The 19,438-nt window shown below is 48.4% G+C and overlaps 1 protein-coding gene across 2 annotated transcripts in view; it reads left to right on the top strand.

The window, feature by feature from the left end:
- The window catches only part of LOC134341833 (NACHT, LRR and PYD domains-containing protein 3-like), a 33,383-nt gene extending 30,492 nt beyond the window's left edge, over nt 1–2,891 (top strand). The window contains exons 9-11 of one of the 2 annotated variants that reach the window (XM_063039768.1): nt 403–489; nt 645–812; nt 976–2,891. In XM_063039768.1, the coding sequence (XP_062895838.1) occupies nt 403–489; nt 645–812; nt 976–1,063 (343 nt within the window). In that variant the 3' untranslated portion in view covers nt 1,064–2,891. The remainder of the gene's footprint in view (nt 1–402; nt 490–644; nt 813–975) is intronic. The other variant, XM_063039769.1, reaches the window with a different exon arrangement.
- The last annotated feature ends 16,547 nt before the right edge of the window (nt 2,892–19,438 follow it).

Genomic DNA, 19,438 nt, shown 5'->3' with positions numbered 1-19,438 from the left:
AATGTAAAGGGATTTGGGTAACCTGTGATAAATCAGATTGTGATGAATTGTGACAAATGCCATCACCTTACCTCCTGTGGGATCTCTCTTACCCGTTACCCTTCTCCTGTGGGATCTGTCTTATCCCTGCCCCTTCCGACCCTCTCATGTCAGGAACACGTTTCTAACCATCGGGGAATGAGACAGAATATGTGGAGTTTACAGGGTCACACCGACAGACTAAATTACTGACATTCGGGGAATACCCTGGAGCTGGGCAGTGAGGGACATTGACAGTGATGGGAACTCTGATCAGTGATTTACTGAAGGGTTTAATGTTTCCTGAAATATCCGAGTGAGAGAAATTCCCTCAGACCCTCGGTTTGAATCACTTTGTTCATCAATTTGTCTGTTTGTGTTTAGACTGAGTTATAATAAACTGGGAGATTCAGGAGTGAAACTGGTGTCTGCGGCTCTGAGGAACCCGGAGTGTAAAATACAGAAACTGGGGTAAGTACCAGACTGTGGGAGATTGTGTTTACAGTCACTGGGTGTCTGACACTGAGCATTAATGTGATCAGTAATTGTGTTACTGATAAACACTGGGGATTTGTACCGTCTCCTGTCTCTCTGTGTCCTTCACCCTCACTCTCTCTCATCTCCAGGCTGTTCAATGTCGGTCTCACAGATTCTGGTGCCGAGGATCTCGTCTCCGCTCTCAGTACAAACCCATCACTGACGGAGCTGGACCTGGGATACAACTCGCTGACAGACCGATCTGTCCCCGATCTCCGCCGCCTCATACTGACCCTCCCGAGTCTGGAGTGGATCGGGTGAGTGTTTGTGTTAATGTTCAATGTGATAAAATATCAGCGGATCCGCGGGTTTTCTGGTGATATTTGTCTGTGAGTGTTGTTGAAACATTAACCCCAGTCCCCTGTTACTGACACGTTGTGTAATCTGTTTATTTCATCTTTATTCTCCCATCTGTTTCAGGCTGGTGGGGAATCGGTTCAGTGAGACCGGGAAGAAGGAACTGAGATCTCTGCAGGAACCCAGACCCGGACTGACAGTGATCCTGTGACCATCTGAATGTGTGAACATCCCCGCCCGCGGGATGGGGACATTTTTGCCGATTCCCCGCCCTCCCCTTTAACTCCCCCCCCCCCCCACCTTCCCCTTACCTTTAATGGCCACGCGCCAGGTTTAATTCTCAACGGTTTTTAACGGAATTGCCTCCAGCCTCGCGCTGTGTCTCCCGTGGTGACGTATTTCCACCTGCTGTCCAGCGGCGCAGCTTCCGCCGGATGTGTGGGTTCGAGACCCCGGGGAATGACACAGACGGGAAGAGCCCGATGATGGCGGGGTTTAGTCTGGGACACCGGTGTCCCGGGGTGGGATTATCCCGGGAGAGAATCCTTTTGCTCCCTTTGCTGAGGACGGTGCATTCGGCAGTCTGACCGATATAATGATGTTAAATAGACAAATACCTCGGCAGTGACCCTGGATCTGCAGCGATCTTGGACACGGCCCTGAAGTGTGATTTTATAATCATCGGTTCCCCGATGCAGAGTGACGGTGAGAAACGGGACTGATTATTCAACCGGTCACCCGTTGTCGCCGGTCAGTTAATTGTGTGTGACTGTGGGTGAGTCGGGAGCAGTTTATTTATTCCCGCACGTCAGCAGCTCACACATTTAACTCCATGCTCCGTCAGACCATCCCTCTGCACATGTATCCTCCTTATCACTCGTTCCGCCTCACCTTTCTCTACTTCACATTTAATATTCCGGAACCGTGTAGTCGCCACCTGTCCTTTATACTTCATCTCGCTATCCTCTCTCACATTCTGGACCCTGCCCCCTGCAAATTTAGTTTGAACCCCCCCTCCCACCCAAGCAGCACTAGCAAACTTTCCTGCAAGAATGTTAGTACCCCTCCAGTTCAGGTGTAAACCGTCCCGTCGGAACAGATCCCACCTTCCCTGGAACAAACCCCAATTATCTAAAACCTGAAGGCCTACCTCCTGCACTATCTTCTCAGCCACTATTGATCTGTAAAATCCTCCTGTTCCTTGCCTCACTCACACGTGCCCCACCTCCCCCTCGTACCCCATCCCTTATTTATTATTTATTATCATTATTATTTTTCCCCGTTTTGTCTCTTTTTCCTGCCTCTGTCCCTCTCACTATAGTGGGTTCACCTCCCGCTTTCTTTCTCCCTAGGCCTCCTGACCCATGACCCTCCCCCTTCTCCATCTCTGTATACCTTTTGCCAATCACCTGTCCAGCTCTTGGCCCCATCCCTCCCCCTCCTGTCGTCTCCTGTCATTTCAGATCTCTCCACCCCCTCCTACTTTCAAATCTCTGACTATCTCTTCTTTCAGTTAGTCCTGATGAAGGATCTCAGCCCAAAACGTCGACTGTACCTCTTCCTAGAGATGCTGCCTGGCCCGCTGCGTTCACCAGCATTTTTGTGTGTGTTCCTTGGTTAATGTGGCCGCCAGGGATGGAGTGAGACACTGACTTACAATGGTCACTGTCGCTCACAGAATCTATGGCGAAGGAACATGCGGTGCCCGTGGATACAATCCCGGGATCGAGTGTGTTATTGATTGTAATAACAGTATTTTAATTTGTGTTTTATATAGTCTTGGGTATTACATGTATGTTTTAATTCTAATAATGTTGTCATTGAATAAACTAATGTATATATCTCAGATATTCACACATACACATATACATGTGGGTTTTGGGGAGGAGGGGTGAGGGGTTTGGGAGGAAGAGGAGTGACGGGACGAGGAGTGGACTGATGAGACGGTGACCGTGGCGAAGTTAATAGGGGACGAAAAGGGGAGGCGAGAGTTCCTGTCACAAACTGGTGGTGACGTGGATCAGATAGAGTCGGGGTGAGGAGGAGTGAAACGACAGGAAGGGAGCGGGAGTGATGGGACCAGGAAGGAGGGAAAGTGATGGGACGAGCTGGAAGGGGATCTGATGGGACGGGAAGGGAGGGGAAGTTGCAGGACCAGGAAAGAGGGGTCTGATAGGACAGGGTGGGCAGAAACAGGATGGGGAGTGTGGAGGAAGGGTGGGTGGTTTCAATCCTTCGCAAATAAGACGGACGGCAAGAAGGGGGGGGGTGCGGACGGGGGAAAGGGGGAGCAAGGGGTCGAGACGCGATCAGGGCTCATGGGACGGAGAGTTGAGTGTCTGAACGGACGGAGAGGGGAGAGACTCACTCAACGAGAGAGGGAAGGGAGCGGGTGAGGGAGCGAAATTTCCCATCGGAAAATGTTCACCACCCAGGATATGTTGGATGGCGGGAGAAAGGACAAGGGGACAGAGAGGGGAGGGTGTCAGGAGTGACGGGGTGAGTAGTGGAGAGGCTCACTGGCTAACAGAGGGAGAGAGGGCGATGAGGAGAGGCGAAAATTGGCATCACAAAATGGCAACCATCCAGCGTAAGTTGAACAACATCGAGGTGGCGGGGAGAGGAAAGCGAGGGGAGGGGTTTGTGAGTGATGGGATGGGAAGGAGGGTGACAGGATAGTGAGGGTGAGGGAGTGACTCACTGAGTGGGGAGGGAGGGGGAGTGATGGGATGGGAAGGAGGGTGACAGGATGGTGAGGGTGAGGGAGTGACTCACTGAGTGTGGAGGGAGGGGGAGTGATGGGGTGGGAAGGAGGGTGACAGGATGGTGAGGGTGAGGGAGTGACTCACTGAGTGGTGGAGGAAGCGGGAGGGAGGGTCACACCCGGTCACTGAGTGTCTGTTTGCAGAAGGTTAAATGGAGAGTTGGGAGAGCTGGGGGTGGGGGGCGGGGGGAAGGAGAGGAGGGATGAGGAGCTGAGATTGAATAAACAGCGAGGGAAGTGAGTGGGAGGTGAGGAAAAGGATGTGACTATTTCTCCGATGCTGGGAGAGCGGTTGTCAATGATAACCATCACAGAATGGCCGGCAGCCAGGGTGAGGTGGGCGGTGATAGAGGGGACAGAGAGCGGAGTGTTTCAGGAGTGACCGGATGCCGAGGATGGGAGAGGGCGACTCGTAACAAGGGAGCTGGAACTGGGGGGTACCCACGGGGAGGAATGTGATCACGGGAATGTTACCCACCAACCCCCACCCCCACAACTCCGTCTCCAAAATCCCGCCTTGATTTTCTCTCAGGCCGCTCGGCCCGAATCCTTCGGGCTGTCCCGTGGAGCGGGGAACGTGACGTCACTGGGGCCCGTCAGAGGCCGGGGTGGGCACCGGTTTGCTGGAGAAGATGGAGGCGAGGTCCGGCGGTGCGGGCTGGTTAGCGTGGATCACCACCATCCTCTGTGGGTGGGGGAGAGGGAGGGATCAGATTGAGGAGGGAAGGGGAGAAAGAGAAGGTGAGGAGAGGAGACGGGATCCACTACCCCACTCCCTCAGCTTCTCTCTCCCTCCGTCCCCTCTCTCCACCCCCTCTGTCCCCTCTTCTCCCTCCATCTCTTCCCCACCTCTCTCTCCCCCTCCCTATCCTCCTCTCCCCACCCCTTTCATTCCCTTTCTGCCCCCATCTCTCTCTCTTGCTCCATCCCGTCTCTCCCCACCCTCTTTCCATCTCCCCCCATCTCTCCCACCCACGTCCCATCCCCCGCCGCCCACCCCCCGGTGCACAGGAAGATCCCACTCACACCGGAGGCCGCGCGGCGCAGCACTGGAGGTTCCCGCAGTTGACGATGGTCGTGAGGACGGACATCACCAGGGAGACCAGGCAGTTCACCAGCAAAATCACCGTCACCCCGCTCACCAACCTCTGCCAGAGGGAGAGAGGGAGACATGGGGTGAGAGAGAGAGAGGGAGAGGGGCTCGGGTCGGGGAAGAGAGAGACAGAAGAGGGGGAGAGAGGGTAGGGTTGGGAGCGGGAGTGCGGGGTAGGCGGAGGTGGGAGACCCAGACGGGGAGGAAGAGACTGGGGAGCGTTGGGTGAGGAAGAGAGGGGGTGGGTGGGTGGGAGAGAGATGGGGAGAAAGAGGAGAGGGGGCAGAGAATAGTTGATAGAGGGAGAGTCAGACAGGGGAGAGAGAGGGAGAGAGATTAGTGAGAGACAGGGTAGAGAGAGGGGGGAGGGAAATGTGAGAGGCAGGAGATGAGAGAGGTCGGACAGGGAGGGAGAGAAAGGTGGAGAACAGAGGGGGGAGAGACGGAGAGGGGATGAGGGACAGAGAGGGGTGAACGAGGGAGAGGGGAGTGAGGGGGTGAGAGACGGAGAGGGGGAAAGTGGGGTGAAAGACAAAGGTGAGCAGAGAGGAGAGATAGAGTGGGAGAGTCGAGAGTGTGAGAGAGAAGAGGGGGTAGTTCCGAGGGAGGGGAAGAGAGGGGTGACAGAGGAAGGGATAGTGAGGGGGGAGTGAAGAGGGAGAGATGGCCGGTAAGAAGGAGGAGGGGGGGAGTTGTTTGGGTATGGGGGTAAAGTCGGGGGAGAGGGAAGGAGCGCGTTGGGTGGGGAGAGAGGGAGAGTGTGGGAGGGGGAGATGTGTTTACAAGTGTTGGGGGGGAGTGGAGAGAAATCTCTGTTAACTCCTGTCTCAGGAATGTAGCTTTCTCTTCACGGAACACACCAGGTTTTGGGTGACGGTTCCCTGAAAGTGGGGTGACGGGGAGACGGGGCGCTGAAGGCGGCGTTCGGCATCCCCGCCATCGTCGGACCGGACACCGGGAACAGGAGACCGGAGATCCCGGGGATTTACGGGGATGTCGCCGGGACTGGAGGGACTGAGTTACGGAGAGAGGTCGGGCGGGTTGGGAATTTATTCCCGGGAGGGTCGGGGTGACCTGACAGGGGTGTGTAAAACCACCAGGGACACAGACAGGGTGAATGAGCACAGACTGTTTCCCCCAGGGTCGGAGAATCGAGAACCAGAGGGCGCAGGTTTTAGAGATTTAACAGGGGACCCCGAGGGGAAACTGTTTCACCCAGAGGGTGGCCCGTCTGTGGAAGGAGCTGCCGGGGGAGGGGACGCTACAACCGAGGGGAGGGAGGGTTCTGAGGGAGCTTGGCGTGGAGGGAGGGAGCGCTACCCGGAGGGAGGAAAGCGTCGCGGGAGAGGGGAAAGGCCGAGTGGAGATCTTCGGGGGTTGAGGGGGGCTGAGGGCTGGTTCGCCAGTGTGTTGGGGGGGGGGGTGCGGAACACTCACCATCCGGCACCCGGTGTAGCAGTACCCGATGCAGGGGAAGACCCGGACGTTCAGCGAGTGCAGGATGACGGCGGGAGTGCAGGCGAGAGCGCAGATCACATTCGCCACCAGGCAGGCGATGGTCTGTCGCAGAGAGAGAGAGAGAGAGAGAGTGTCTGTGAGAGAGAGTGAGAGAGAGAGAGAGAGATAGACTGAGAGAGAGAGGGAGTGTGAGGGGCGGACAGAGAGAGAGATAGACTGAGAACAGACAGAGAGACGGGGGTGGGGAAGGACAGTGATGGGAGAGAGAGATAACGGACGGGGGGGATGGACGGAGAGAGAGACTGGAAAGGAGGAGAGCGGCGAGAGGATGGCAGGAAGTCGAAAGGAAGAGAGGATAGGAACAAGGGAGAGAGAGAGAGATAGAGAAATTGGAAGGGAGAGGGGGAGAAAGGTGAAAATGGAGAGGGGTGAGAGAGTGTGAATGAAGGGAGGAGGGACCGAGAGGGATAAAGCCAGAGATGGGATGAGAGAGGCGGGAGGGAGAGAGGGGGGTAGGGAGAGAGTGGGGAGGGAGAGAGGGGGAGGGAGAGAGGGGAAGGGAGGGGAGGGGGTGGAGGGAGGGAGGGAGGGAGAGGGGGGCGGAAAAGGAGAAGCGGAGACAGAGCGAGAGAGAGGGAGAACGTGGAAAGGGAGAAGTAGAGGGAGACAGATCAAGGAGATAGAGACCGAGAGGGCGGCAGAGGGACAGTGGGAATGTAGAGGGGCGAGTGAGAGAGAGAACGTGGAAGCAGAGAGAGGCGTGGAAAGAGAGGAGCGGGAGAGAGAGAAAGAGAGAGGGGGAGAGCAGTTGGAAAGGAAGAGGAGAGATAGAGGGAGAGGGGTGAGCGAGAGAGGTGGAATGGGAGAAGGGAGAGCTCGGGAGAGGAAGAAAGAAAATAGAGAGGGAGGGGGCTGGAGACAGAGAGAGAGAGAGAAAGAGCGAGGAGATTAAGACCATAAGACCATAAGACAAAGGAGCAGAAGTAGGCCATTCGGCCCATCGAGTCTGCTCCGCCATTTTATCATGAGCTGATCCATTTTATCCCACTGCCCCGCCTTCTCACCATAACCTTTGATGACTTGGCTACTCAGATACCTATCAATCTCTGCCTTAAATACACCCAGTGACTTGGCCTCCACTGCTGCCCGTGGCAACAAATTCCATAGATTCACCAGCCTCCGACTAAAAAAAAAAAATTTCGCATATCTGTTCTGAAAGGGCGCCCTTCAATCCTGAAGTCATGCCCTCTCGTACTAGACTCCCCCATCATGGGAAACAACTTTGCCACATCCACTCTGTCCATGCCTTTTAACATTGGAAATGTTTCTATGAGGTCTCCCCTCATTCTTCTAAACTCCAAGGAATACAGTCCAAGAGCGGACAAACGTTGCTCATATGTTAACCCTCTCATTCCCGGAATCATTCTAGTGAATCTTCTCTGTACCCTCTCCAACGTCAGCACATCCTTTCTTAAATAAGGAGACCAAAACTGCCCACAGTACTCCAAGTGAGGTCTCACCAGCGCCTTATAGAGCCTCAACATCACATCCCTGCTCCTATACTCTATTCCTGTAGAAATGAATGCCAACATTGCATTCTCCTTCTTCACTACCGACTCAACCTGGAGGTTAACTTTAAGGGAATCCTGTACGAGGACTCCCAAGTCCCGTTGCATCTCAGAACTTTGAATTCTTTCCCCATTTAAATAATAGTCTGCCCGTTTATGTTTTCTGCCAAAGTGCATAACCATACACTTTCCAACATTGTACTTCATTTGCCACTTCTCTGCCCATTCTTCTAATCTATCCAAGTCTCTCTGCAGACTCTCCGTTTCCTCAGCACTACCGGCCCCTCCACCTATCTTCATATCGTCAGCAAACTTATCCACAAAGCCATCTATTCCATACTCCAAATCGTTGATATACAATGTAAAAAGAAGCGGCCCCAACACGGACCCCTGTGGAAACCACTGGTAACCGGCAGCCAACCAGAATAGGATCCCTTTATTCCTACTCTCTGTTTCCTGCCAATCTGCCAACGCTCTATCCACGTATGTAACTTTCCCGTAATTCCATGGGCTCTTATCTTGTTAAGTAGCCTCATGTATGGCAGCTTTTCAAAGGCCTTCTGAAAATTCAAATATACAACATCCACCTGCATCTCCCTTGTCTAGCCTACTGGTAATTTCCTCAAAAAAATTGTAATAGGTTTGTCAGGCAGGATTTTCCTTTGAGGAATCCATGCTGAGTTCTGCCTATCTTGTCATATGCCTCCAGGTACTCTGTAACCTCATCCTTGACAATCGACTCCAACAACTTCCCAACCACCGATGTCAAGCTAACAGGTCTATAATTTCCTTTTTGCTTCCTTGCCCCCTTCTTAAATAGCGGAGTGACATTTGCAATCTTCCAGTCCTCCGGAACCATGCCAGAATCTATCGACTTTTGAAAGATCATCGCTAATGCCTCCGCAATCTCCACAGCTACTTCCTTCAGAACACGAGGGTGCATTCCATCTGGTCCGGAGATTTATCGACCTTTAGCCTATTCAGCTTTCTGAGTACTTTCTCTGTCGTAATTGTGACTGCACACACTTCTCTTCCCTGCCACCCTTGAGTGTCCGGTATACTGCTGATGTCTTCCTCAGTGAAGACTGATGCAAAATACTCGTTCAGTTCCTCTGCCATCTCCTTATCTCACATTACAATTTCTCCAGCATCATTTTCCATCGGTCCTATATCTACTCTCACCAATAATGGGTGATGTTTGCAATCTGTCGGTAGCTATCAAATACCAGCCGTGTTAACCACAGAAATATAAAACTTCCAGTTATACTGAATAGTAAAACGACTGATTTTATTCGGTTCTCCATTTCTGGGTCCTTGTCTTTCTTTCCTTTACTGCGGCCCCGGAGCCCCCTCCGGACTTTACTAGCGGAAAAAAATCCGTCCAACTGTCAGAGCATTGAGCAATAAAATCAGAACAAACGGGAGACAAGGTATTAAAATGCGATGAATGATCTCAAGTTTGGCCCACGAGGGGTACGTATGGAAGGTCGCTTTGTTCAATCAGCCATAGAAAACTCTATTAATTACCATCAAATGCTCTAATGTAAAGTAGAAAGTGATACTTTCCAAACAGCCCAGAACACTAACTGTCCCGATAACCACCGCCGCCGTTCGTTCGCTGCAATATTTTGTTTTCAGCCTTTCACAACAAATGGCCGCAAGTCTGCTACAGGTGAACGCAACTGTCAGCCAGACAGAGACCCCGGTGCTGGCTATAAGAAGACAATTAAGCACCCTGCAAACGGGAGTTCGATGGAGGAAGGAAGTCTTAAAATATAGGAAAACAGTCCACTTCAGCAGAGGGTCAGAGATAACGACCAGGAGATCGGCCGCTGCCATTCCCAGCAGGTAACGAGTGATACATTTGGAGAGACCGCACTTTCCTCGGGACAGGATCACAATCGCCACCAGGTTAACTGCAAGAGAGAGGGAAGGAAGCAGAGATATTATTGACTCGGCACGGAAATAGAGCAGCAGTGTGATAGACTCAGATTAGATCTTGGCTTTTTCTCTGCCTCAAAGAGTGAATACCGGACCGGGGACATATGAAGCGACTGAGAGTCTGCATTATCGGCGCGACAGAGAACCTGTTGCGAGTTTTGTAAATGGGTTAAATCTGGGTGAATTCGTAAACCGACGAGAGGACAGCTGCTTAAATGCTTCCTCGGCCGCAGTCGGGGATGGGCATTAAATGCCAGCATCACCGGCTCTGAGCAGCACCGGAATGAAATGAAATCCACACCTGCAGTTCCCTCCAATCACATTTCTTAAATTAAGTGAGCCATTCGGGTTGTTACATCAGCCAGTCACGCAATTCACCGACGATTCATACGGACAGAACAGAAGGACGGCTGGTTCCCACAGAAGCAGTGTAGCCCGGTGTCTTCCTATGCAGACATTTCGTTTCACAATTATTCCATGACATCGAGGCAGCGGAGAGGATTTCAGTCAAAGGCAGCATCTCGGCTCCAATATGGAACACTGACTGCTACGAAAGCAATGGGATTAATATTGTCAGCGCCTTCCGCCCATGACTGAAATGCAGGGACTGGGCAGGTGGCTGTAGAAACAAGTAGCGAGGGAAACGTTTCAGAATATCGTAATTAACTTGAAAAGTGGGTTTCAGAATCGCTTCCAAGTCTTCACTCAGCTCGAGACGGAATTCTCAGTATTTTGCTCGTCGTTTGCCCTCAACGCAGCATCAGATGTACCGGAGGAACTCCAAATGGAACTAATTGAAAATCAGTGCAACTCTGTTTTAAATATAACTTTGAAACTGTGGGTCTGGACTCATTCTATCAATACCTGGGACCGATATACCACAAGATTACAGACATTGCCTCAAAGGTCCTTTGCATGTTCGGGACAACATATCTCTGTGAGCAGGCGTTCTCCAGAATGAACATTAACAAATCCAAACTGCGCTTGAAGCTGACACACAGACATCTAAATGACATCATGAAAATCACAACTGCCCAGAAACTGATCTCTGATGTTGACAAACTGGTTAAAGCCAAGAGATGTCAGGTATCTGGAAGCAGCAAGTGAAAAATGAGTGACATTGTTCGATGCTCTGCGACATGTAAGCAAAATGCATTGTGAAATATTGAGTATCAAAATATTGTGATTCATTCATTTTCTGACCATTCTGTTATTGTAAATGTGATCACTTCAATAACAATTAGAGGCTAACTGTGTTCATTGGCTGAGTTTGATTGCTGGAAGCAGGCTAATAAAAATTAGGTGCAGTTGGGTAGCCTGCATTTACAATTTGTCTCATTAGGTCTGCATTTGTGTCTGCCAATGTTCGATTTCAAATGGTTTATTAATGGAAAGGGTGTGGCTCCCAAAGCAATCTTAGCCAAAATAGCATCGTTTTTTCTCTCTCTCATCACAACTTCCATGTAGCCTACGACTGTAAGTTAGTACCAATTATAAAAGTAATTGTTGCTAGGCAGTCTTCTTCATAAGAAATTCGCAAACTGAAACACGTTGTAGTTATAGCGAGACGGAGACACATGAGAGCAGGTTGAAAAAACGAAGGCAGCGAAAGCAGTGGGAGCGCGCGCGCGTGCACAGCGGATCCGGCCCGCATGAAGTCGCATTTTGCCCAATCCGGCCCGTGACCTAAAGAGAGTTTGACAGCCCTGGTTTAGATTTTCAGATGGTCTTTAACAAGGTGTTGCACCTGAAGCTGCTTAACAAGACCACAGCTCATGGAATCTGTGCCTGTTCCCGCTGGAGTTTAGAATAATGGTGGCGGGGGTGGGGGGGGGGTGTTCCGAACACTGAAAACCCGAAATAGAGAGGATGAGGAGAGGACGTTTCCCATAGTGCAGAGCCCAGGACCGGGGGTACACCCTCAGACAACAGGGAAATCAATTTAGCAGAGAGATGAGGAGGAAGTATTATGATATTATGTGTATTCAACACCACCGTGTCTGATCTATGCTTCTGTGACCGTCCCCCTCTATCTCCACCTCAATGTACCCAGCCACCCGCTTCCACCCCCTCGGGGCAGCGAATCTAAAAACTAATGTACACTCAGTTAGATAGATAGGTAGATAGATAGAGAAAAACTTCACTGATCCTAAAAAGATTTACATGGAAGATTTAGAATTCCAGAAGTTTCCATACGTCTCCATTAAAATAAGCGGCCCTTTTCCATCCCTGCCCATTTCTCTCTCACTGATCAACAGAGACATCAAAGAGCCCGTCCCTTTCCCTCGTTGATCTCCCCCGTCTCAATCCCTGGTTTCTATCCCAGTTGAACTTCCCTTCTCTCTTCCCTCCCCTCTTTCCTCCAATCTCTTTCCACCGCCATTCTCTCTCGCGCCTCTCTCTGTCCCCTCACTCGCTCCCCGTTTATTTCTCACCCACGTCCATCTCACTTCCCGCCATTCTCTCCCCTCACTGGTTGTCACCACCGTCTCTCTCCCCTCTGTTTCCCGCCTCCGCCACTTCCCTCCCGTCTCTCCTCAGTCTGTCTCGCTAACACTCCTACAGCCTCCTATTTCTCTCTCTAACTCAGTTTCACTCTCCCTCACTTTCACTGCCACCACTCAGCTTGTTCTCTCTCTCTGTCTCTCTCTCCCTCCCCCTCTCTTCCACTTCCCCTTCTCTCCTTCTCTCTCTTCCTCTATCTCTCTGTCTCTTTCTCTCCCTCCTCTGCTTCATCCAACTCCAAATGCCAGTAAGTTCCGATGTCACTAAGACGACTTACCTTGTCGATGTCAGCGTCGCACGTTGAGAGGGACGGGATGCTATCGTGGAATGAACACGGGCCGAGATTCAGTGTCGGGGTGCGCGGTGTGGTTTGTAGACAGAAAGGGGAGAAGAGGAGTGAGCGTGAGAGACAGTTGGGGTGAGCGGAGTGAGAGAGGGAGGTGAGGAAGAGGGAGGGGGTGTATTAGGATAACAGAGGAGAGAGGAGGAGAGTAGGAAAGGGAGAGTAAGAGCAGATGGAGGAGAGAGACAGAGAGGAAGGTGTTTTGAGGAGTGAGGAGGGTGAAGGGTAGTGAGAAAGGGAGAGACAGATATGGTGAGCGCACCATGCAGAGAGGAGGGAGCACGAAGTTGAGGGAGATGCGCACGCTCACAATGTTGAGGGAGCTCCATTCCCTCTGTCCCACTCACAGTAACTTTTCTAAGGATGTATTTGTATCAACGAAAACAGGATTCAACATGTTGCGATCATGTGCTATTCTGAACAGAAATGTAAGGTCAACCCAGAAAGATGAAGAAAGTGTCACAGTAGAACAGTTATTCCCTCTGGGGGCGGTTACGTGTCCTAAGACGGCTTTAGGAACAAATAACACTCGCCGGGGGTCATTCACGATTCTTGGTGGGGCGGTAAGCCCCTCCAGTTTGAGGCACCAGACCTGACCGACCGTTAGTAGAGCAGACACTTCCAGAAAAAGAGGAGGCGCTGGGACACAGGAAGAAGCAGAGCGCCGCAGGCCTTGAGCATTGGTCATCACAATGCGTCTGACACTCGGCAATCTCGCCCCACCTTACCAACCTAACAGACATTATTGGGAATGCATAAATTAGCAACCAGGGTGTTCGACATGTCCAGTTCACTCGCGGCACTAAAAGGGCTAGAATAGGTTGGGAAACTCTGTTGTAGATGAAAGAGTTAACCACTGGCTGGGCATAATTGTCCATGGATGAGATCCACACCATCTGAGCAGACGAGGTGTCAACATGAAGCGCGCGTCCGACGCCAGGCTAAAACATAGAGATCTCTTCCCAGAAACTGAGTGGTTCCTTGTGGCAATATAGGACCAGGTGGCTGACACAAAAATAACAGAAATGCATACTAAAAAAAATAACAAATTCAAGATGAAGTGTATTTTCCCATGTTGTGCCTCTCTCGGGCTTTAAAGCAGAATATGCTGTTTGAAACTATCCAACACATTACAGGATGCAGCAACAATTTACTTCAATCTGTTCACTTACACAGGCGCCATCTAGTGGCAGGCATCATTCACCAGGATCTCGCTTGAAGATGTGAACTCATGACAGGTTACTATAAATATACGCCTAATCCGGTTTTTCAGTCGGAGTCTGACAATTATATTACGACCGATCCATTATTAGAGATAGGGCAATACATGATCCCCGTCCGGATATAATATCACAGGATAAGCATGCAAAGACAAATTACTTGATTGGTGTAGCCATTCTGACACTTAAAACACACAGGAATCAGTCAGTAAAAAACACCTGAAATATGCCGACTTGAAACAGGAAAATGAAAGTCTGCGATACATGAACAATTGTCCCAGTTGTGATATATACGACTGGTATCATCCCAAAATCAGTACACTGAAACATTAGACAATTAGAGCTGCAGAACAGTAATAAACACCGCTAGAATAGGCCGAAAATTCATCACAATTGAGAAATAAGTTTTTTGTCTGTGTCCATACCTCACGTTCTACCAGTTTTAATTGAGAAAAACTAAAATTAACGTTAAACATGCGATTGTACTGCGGAGAATACAGGGGAGATTCAACATGCAGTTTGTACGGATGGAAATTTATGAAAAGGAAAATCAGGAAGCGAGGTGACATTTTTTCCATTCAGCAGAGTAAACATTTTCTTACTCCATGGAAATCTGCACAATTATGAACGAAATCGCGGAGCTCTGCGGTGTTAATCATTTCCCCATGACAGGTTTATCTAACATGAAGGACAGGTGCGAGGTTTACTGTGAGTTCGTGCAGACTGTTGACTTTCCTTTTCATTTCTTTCTGATGGAAAAGACTAACGTAACAAATAAGATGCAATTTTGCCGATTAGGACTTGAATGTGTCGGGATCCTCTCCCGCTTTATCTGATGAAGATTCGGGGAGGCGGAGACGAGGTGGGATGGTACTAAAATGAGATCAATATTTAGTAAACGCAGTGTAAATGTTTGCTTGGAAGTTCGTGAGAATGTATTGGACTGAAGATGTACAGAGATAGTTTTTTTTTCCAACTCCCCATTAAAAGATCAAATGAACTATTAGACTTATGGAAAATATTTATGTATATGATACTGTGGTGAATTAAAATGTTAAGTAGCAAGAACTCGATGCTCGAATCACTAATATTCTCAAGAAGGCATTCATCGCCTTTGGATATCCTTGGCAGATCGTAGAATGATGAAGATAGATTGGGCTGTAATAATAAATAATCAGGTTATGCAGAGTCTTTGGAGAGCTGTTAAAGGAAAATAATTTGACACAAAAGCAGGGTGTAATCTGAAGATGCTGAAAATCCAAAGAGGCACAGCCAAAATGCCAGAGGAACTCAGGAAGCCAGGTAGCAGCTGTGGAAAAGAGTAACGGTCGCCGTTTCGGGCAGAGACCGATCATCATGACTGAAAAGTCGACTTTATAGTATTTTCCATGGATGATGCCAGGCCTGCTGATTTCCTACATTTTGTGTAAACATAGAAACATAGAAAATAGGTGCAGGTAAGGTAAATAGTCCATAATTCGCCTATTCAGACGATAAATAGGGGAGGTTTTGTTTGGAATTTGCATTAAGTCTGATGGGTTTCCGAACAGAGAATTGGCCAAGGAAATCATGTTGCCTGTCATGTGGTCAAGATGTCGACGTGGATTGAGAATTGCCTCACACCAGATATCAAAGAGTGCGAATAAGCATGTTCCTCCCTGGGGTTGTTAGGTTGCGGTTACTGGATTTGTGGCGATTAGTAACTTAGGTGTTTTTGATATCTAGCTGCAATTTCGTTGAGGGGATCGGATGTCGCTTCCCCCACACCATCCCCAAGAACCAGGCGGTTTTGTAAACAGACAGTTGGATGTAAGTGCGCTTCAATTGAATATTGACACACTAACTCATGGACGGAAATAAGACTTGTTGAATATGAGATGGGAAGCGTCCGGTCGTCCCTTTTGAGTCAGGTGTTAATAAAGAGGAGTATTCGGTGAATGTTGAGAGAATAATGAGAAGCGAAAACCTGAAAACATGGAAATTCTTGCTATTTAACGCCGGTCTTGTTTCCGTGAACGCAACTCAGCGAAAGGCAGCATACCACAGGATGGCGTTTTATTACTGTGAGATAACACGGTTCTTTTCTTGTTTTACTAGAATCGCGTTTTTTTTTTCCCTCTGTGAGTTGGAAAGAGTGAAAGGCCTCATTGAATCTTAGGTTTTTAAAATCATGGCAGAAAACTCGGAAACTAGTCTGACTGTGTGAGAATGCGAGGATAGTCAGGAGAAGGAACACTTTGCCTGGGGTTTGCTGAACCGTTTCCATCATCTTCCGGAATCGCTCGCATGTCTTGCCAAATAAATATCTGTAGATTTTTGCGATTTGTTGGAATAACTGGATTCTGTTACTAGTGGAAAACTGAAAGTGAGAGGGAATTTGGAAAGGTCAGACAATATTGTGATCAAATACAATGTTCAATAGACATTTGGAGAAGTTATTTGGATATTTGGATTGATTGAAAAAAGCTCTAAATTGATGCCAGCCAAATTTAGGAAAATAGAACCAACTCCGGTAAACATCGCATTCCGCATACTCCAGTTTGCCTGAAGCATCTGTTTCCACGATGTAGAGTACGAATATGTATTTTATGGAACTTACTTCGGCATCGGATAGTCGAGGAAACAACGCCTTTGACACGGCTATCGGACGGTAAGCAGGGCCCACAGTGCACAGAAACCAAACTAAACTGCTCGGTCGCGTCTTTCCAGCTTATGGGAAATTAACCAAGTACAGATATAACTGCATTGACAACTTTCAGGAGTTCACAGTATGTGTGCACTCAAGCAAAGACACATTTATCCTGCAATAGGAAAGACATCAGACCTTAACGATTTTATGGATAAAACAAATAACCATGAACACACCCTCATTGTATCATAACTGTTGAGTAAAATTATTAATCGCCATTCAATCCCAACAGGAAGTACTGGTAACACTGAGCATATGTTGAAATAGTTAAGTTGTACATACTTGCAAATATATGTCTGCATACTTATAGATTAAATTAAACAACGCCAGCCTGAATACAACGTTGTGTCATAGCTTCGTGGAGTCATAGAACAGTACAACACAGAAATCCTTCTACCCACCTAATCTGTGCACAACTATTATTCTGCCTCGTCCCATCGCCCCGCACCTGGACCATTGCCCTCCATACGTCTCCCATCCATGTAACTATCCAACCTTTTGTTCAACGTTGGAATTGGACTCACACCCACACTCTCAACAGCCTCTGTGCCGAGGTTCTCCCACGTACCCCCGACAGATTTCACCGTTCACCCTGAACCCAATAATTTCGGTCTAAAACGACCATAGTTGTCAGCGACTATTTGCACTTACCCTGTCTATGCATGCGATCTTAATCAATGTCCTCATGATTCAAGTTTCTTTTCAGATATTCTTCCAAAATCGTTCATACATTTGCTTGTAGCCTCCCCATAATGAGTACCAATGATAAATATGATCAAGGAATTAAAAAGTATTTCGTTCCCATAGGAACATCTTAACCATCCACCTAAACCCATGGGTTTCGACATCTCCGCTGTAAGGAAATTCATCGTGTCGGCCGTATATCTGGGCCCGCACTGCTGTGCCTGGTCCGTCGCTCACTGAGCTACTTCCATCGCAGGGATAAGCATGTCATCTGATGCGGTCTCTCTTCGCGATGGAAACGTTCCATCGCAGCTCGCACTCTCCAGAACATTCGTATCGTGCATGTCCTGTGATTGTCAGAGCTTTACAACATATTATCAGTTTTTTTCCAAATCCTGCATGGAAGGCTGAGATGGGTAAATATTGCCTGTTGTCCGTCATTTTTTGTTTTTTAATTTCAGATTTCTTGCTAAAATTGACTACTATGTACTGTCCCTGTGTCCACTGGCTCTATAATCCCTACAGTTATCGGTGAGGTGGTCGGGGGGAATACGTTCTATGGTGAATATATTTTTGGTGCAATTATAAAGATTACATTAAAAAATCCCCCAATATCCCCGAATTTTTCAATGTATTCTCCAACTTACTTTCTTACTCAGTTACGCCGCCGGGATCACCTTTAACCGACACTGTGTGTGTGGAACTGCTGACTCTGCGATGAAATTTAAATTATCACCACAGCACAATCTCACAGAGCCGGCAGTGCGGAGTGTTACACGACATCAAACTAAACTGCATGTAAATAAATCAAGCATTAAACCTACAGAAATTTTCAGTCTCGCCACCCTCCCCAGACACGACATATATCCCAATTTATAAACCGTATGGCATGGCTGGTTCTGTTCAGTCTGATAAGTGTGGGCAGCCCCTTTGTTATTTCTAGACCATGGCTGCCCAACTGAGATTTTCCAACGTTTTGTTACGTACCACAGTTATCTGCATTTTCCCATTTGATTTCCTCTCCTGCGCGGGAACTACTAGTGTTCGCAAAACGACTGCCCTCACTGCGACGAGAGAGATTGGACCCACATCAGCAGTGGTTCTAAAGGTGGCTATTTACTGACCATTGGCGTACCTCAGTTTTGCGAAAATGTGTAAAATTTGACGTTGTTTTTATGTCCATTAAATATTTTTAATCACCATGTCAATTTGAGGCAGCAAACCACAATATTGAGAGCCAACAGAACTTCCAGTTTGGCCGATTTTATATAGAAATAAGTTCAGAACCTTAGTGAGGAAAGAGCGGGATTTGTTCCCCCTTTGGCGTTTGAACATAGAACATAGAAAACAGAAAGCTACAGAACATTACAGGTCCTTCAGCCCACAATACAGTGCTTACCATTTTTATTCTAGAAACTGCCTAGAATTATCCTACCGCATAGCCCTCTAGTTCTCTAAGATCCATGTCCCTATCTAAGAATCTCCGGAAATACACTGTTGTATCCGTTTCCACCATTGTCACCGGCAGCGCTTTCCGCGCACTGAGCACTCTCTGTGTGAAAAATCTAACACCAACATCACCTCTGTATCTGTTTCCAGGCACCTTAAAACAAAGTCCCTTCTCTCGTGTTAGCCATTTCACTCTTGAGAAAAAGCTTCTGGCTATCAATACGATCAATATCTCTCATCACCTTACACACCACTATCGGGTCACAGAAAATCGGTAACAGAAAATGGAAGGTTGTAAGACAAAACGGTTTTGTCGACGATATGAGAATGTTTTGAGAATGTACAATGGAACTGGTCTATAGGAATGCTTAAAAGCTTTGTATGATTAGGAGTTTACAGGCTTGAGAGTAGAAAAGTACTGCGGTAAATGTTATATTAGATTTCTTAAGAGATCTCGACAGGTATAAATAGGGCAATTTCTTTCTGCAAGTGGGCAAAGTCTCCTATGCTGGGTTACGACATAAGATTTGAAGATAGCGACAAGTACATGGAGAGTTAGGAAAAATACCGCTGGCAACTGCGTTTCTCTGCAGCAGTGTGTTGTGTAGAGTTGCACAGTGATTGGTTGGGAAATATTGTCCTGTCTCTTTTTTTTTCTACAAATACATCTTTGTTTCTTTACTTGCTCCATTTTATTCATTATATAAATCTGCTGAAACAATATCTTTTAACCTTTACCAGGCGTAGTTGGCAGGGTTGAACACAACGTTCCGGAAATAACATGACGTACCTGAAGGGAAGACTGAGTTTAGTGTAGTGGAGTGGATGGACAGCAGTCATGGATTTGGAGAACCGGCCAACATATTGCCTGT

Source organism: Mobula hypostoma, unplaced genomic scaffold, assembly GCF_963921235.1.
Source record: "Mobula hypostoma unplaced genomic scaffold, sMobHyp1.1 scaffold_75, whole genome shotgun sequence".
In the NCBI taxonomy this organism is placed as follows: Eukaryota; Metazoa; Chordata; class Chondrichthyes; order Myliobatiformes; family Myliobatidae; genus Mobula; species Mobula hypostoma.
This window is presented reverse-complemented; position numbering and strand designations above follow the sequence as displayed.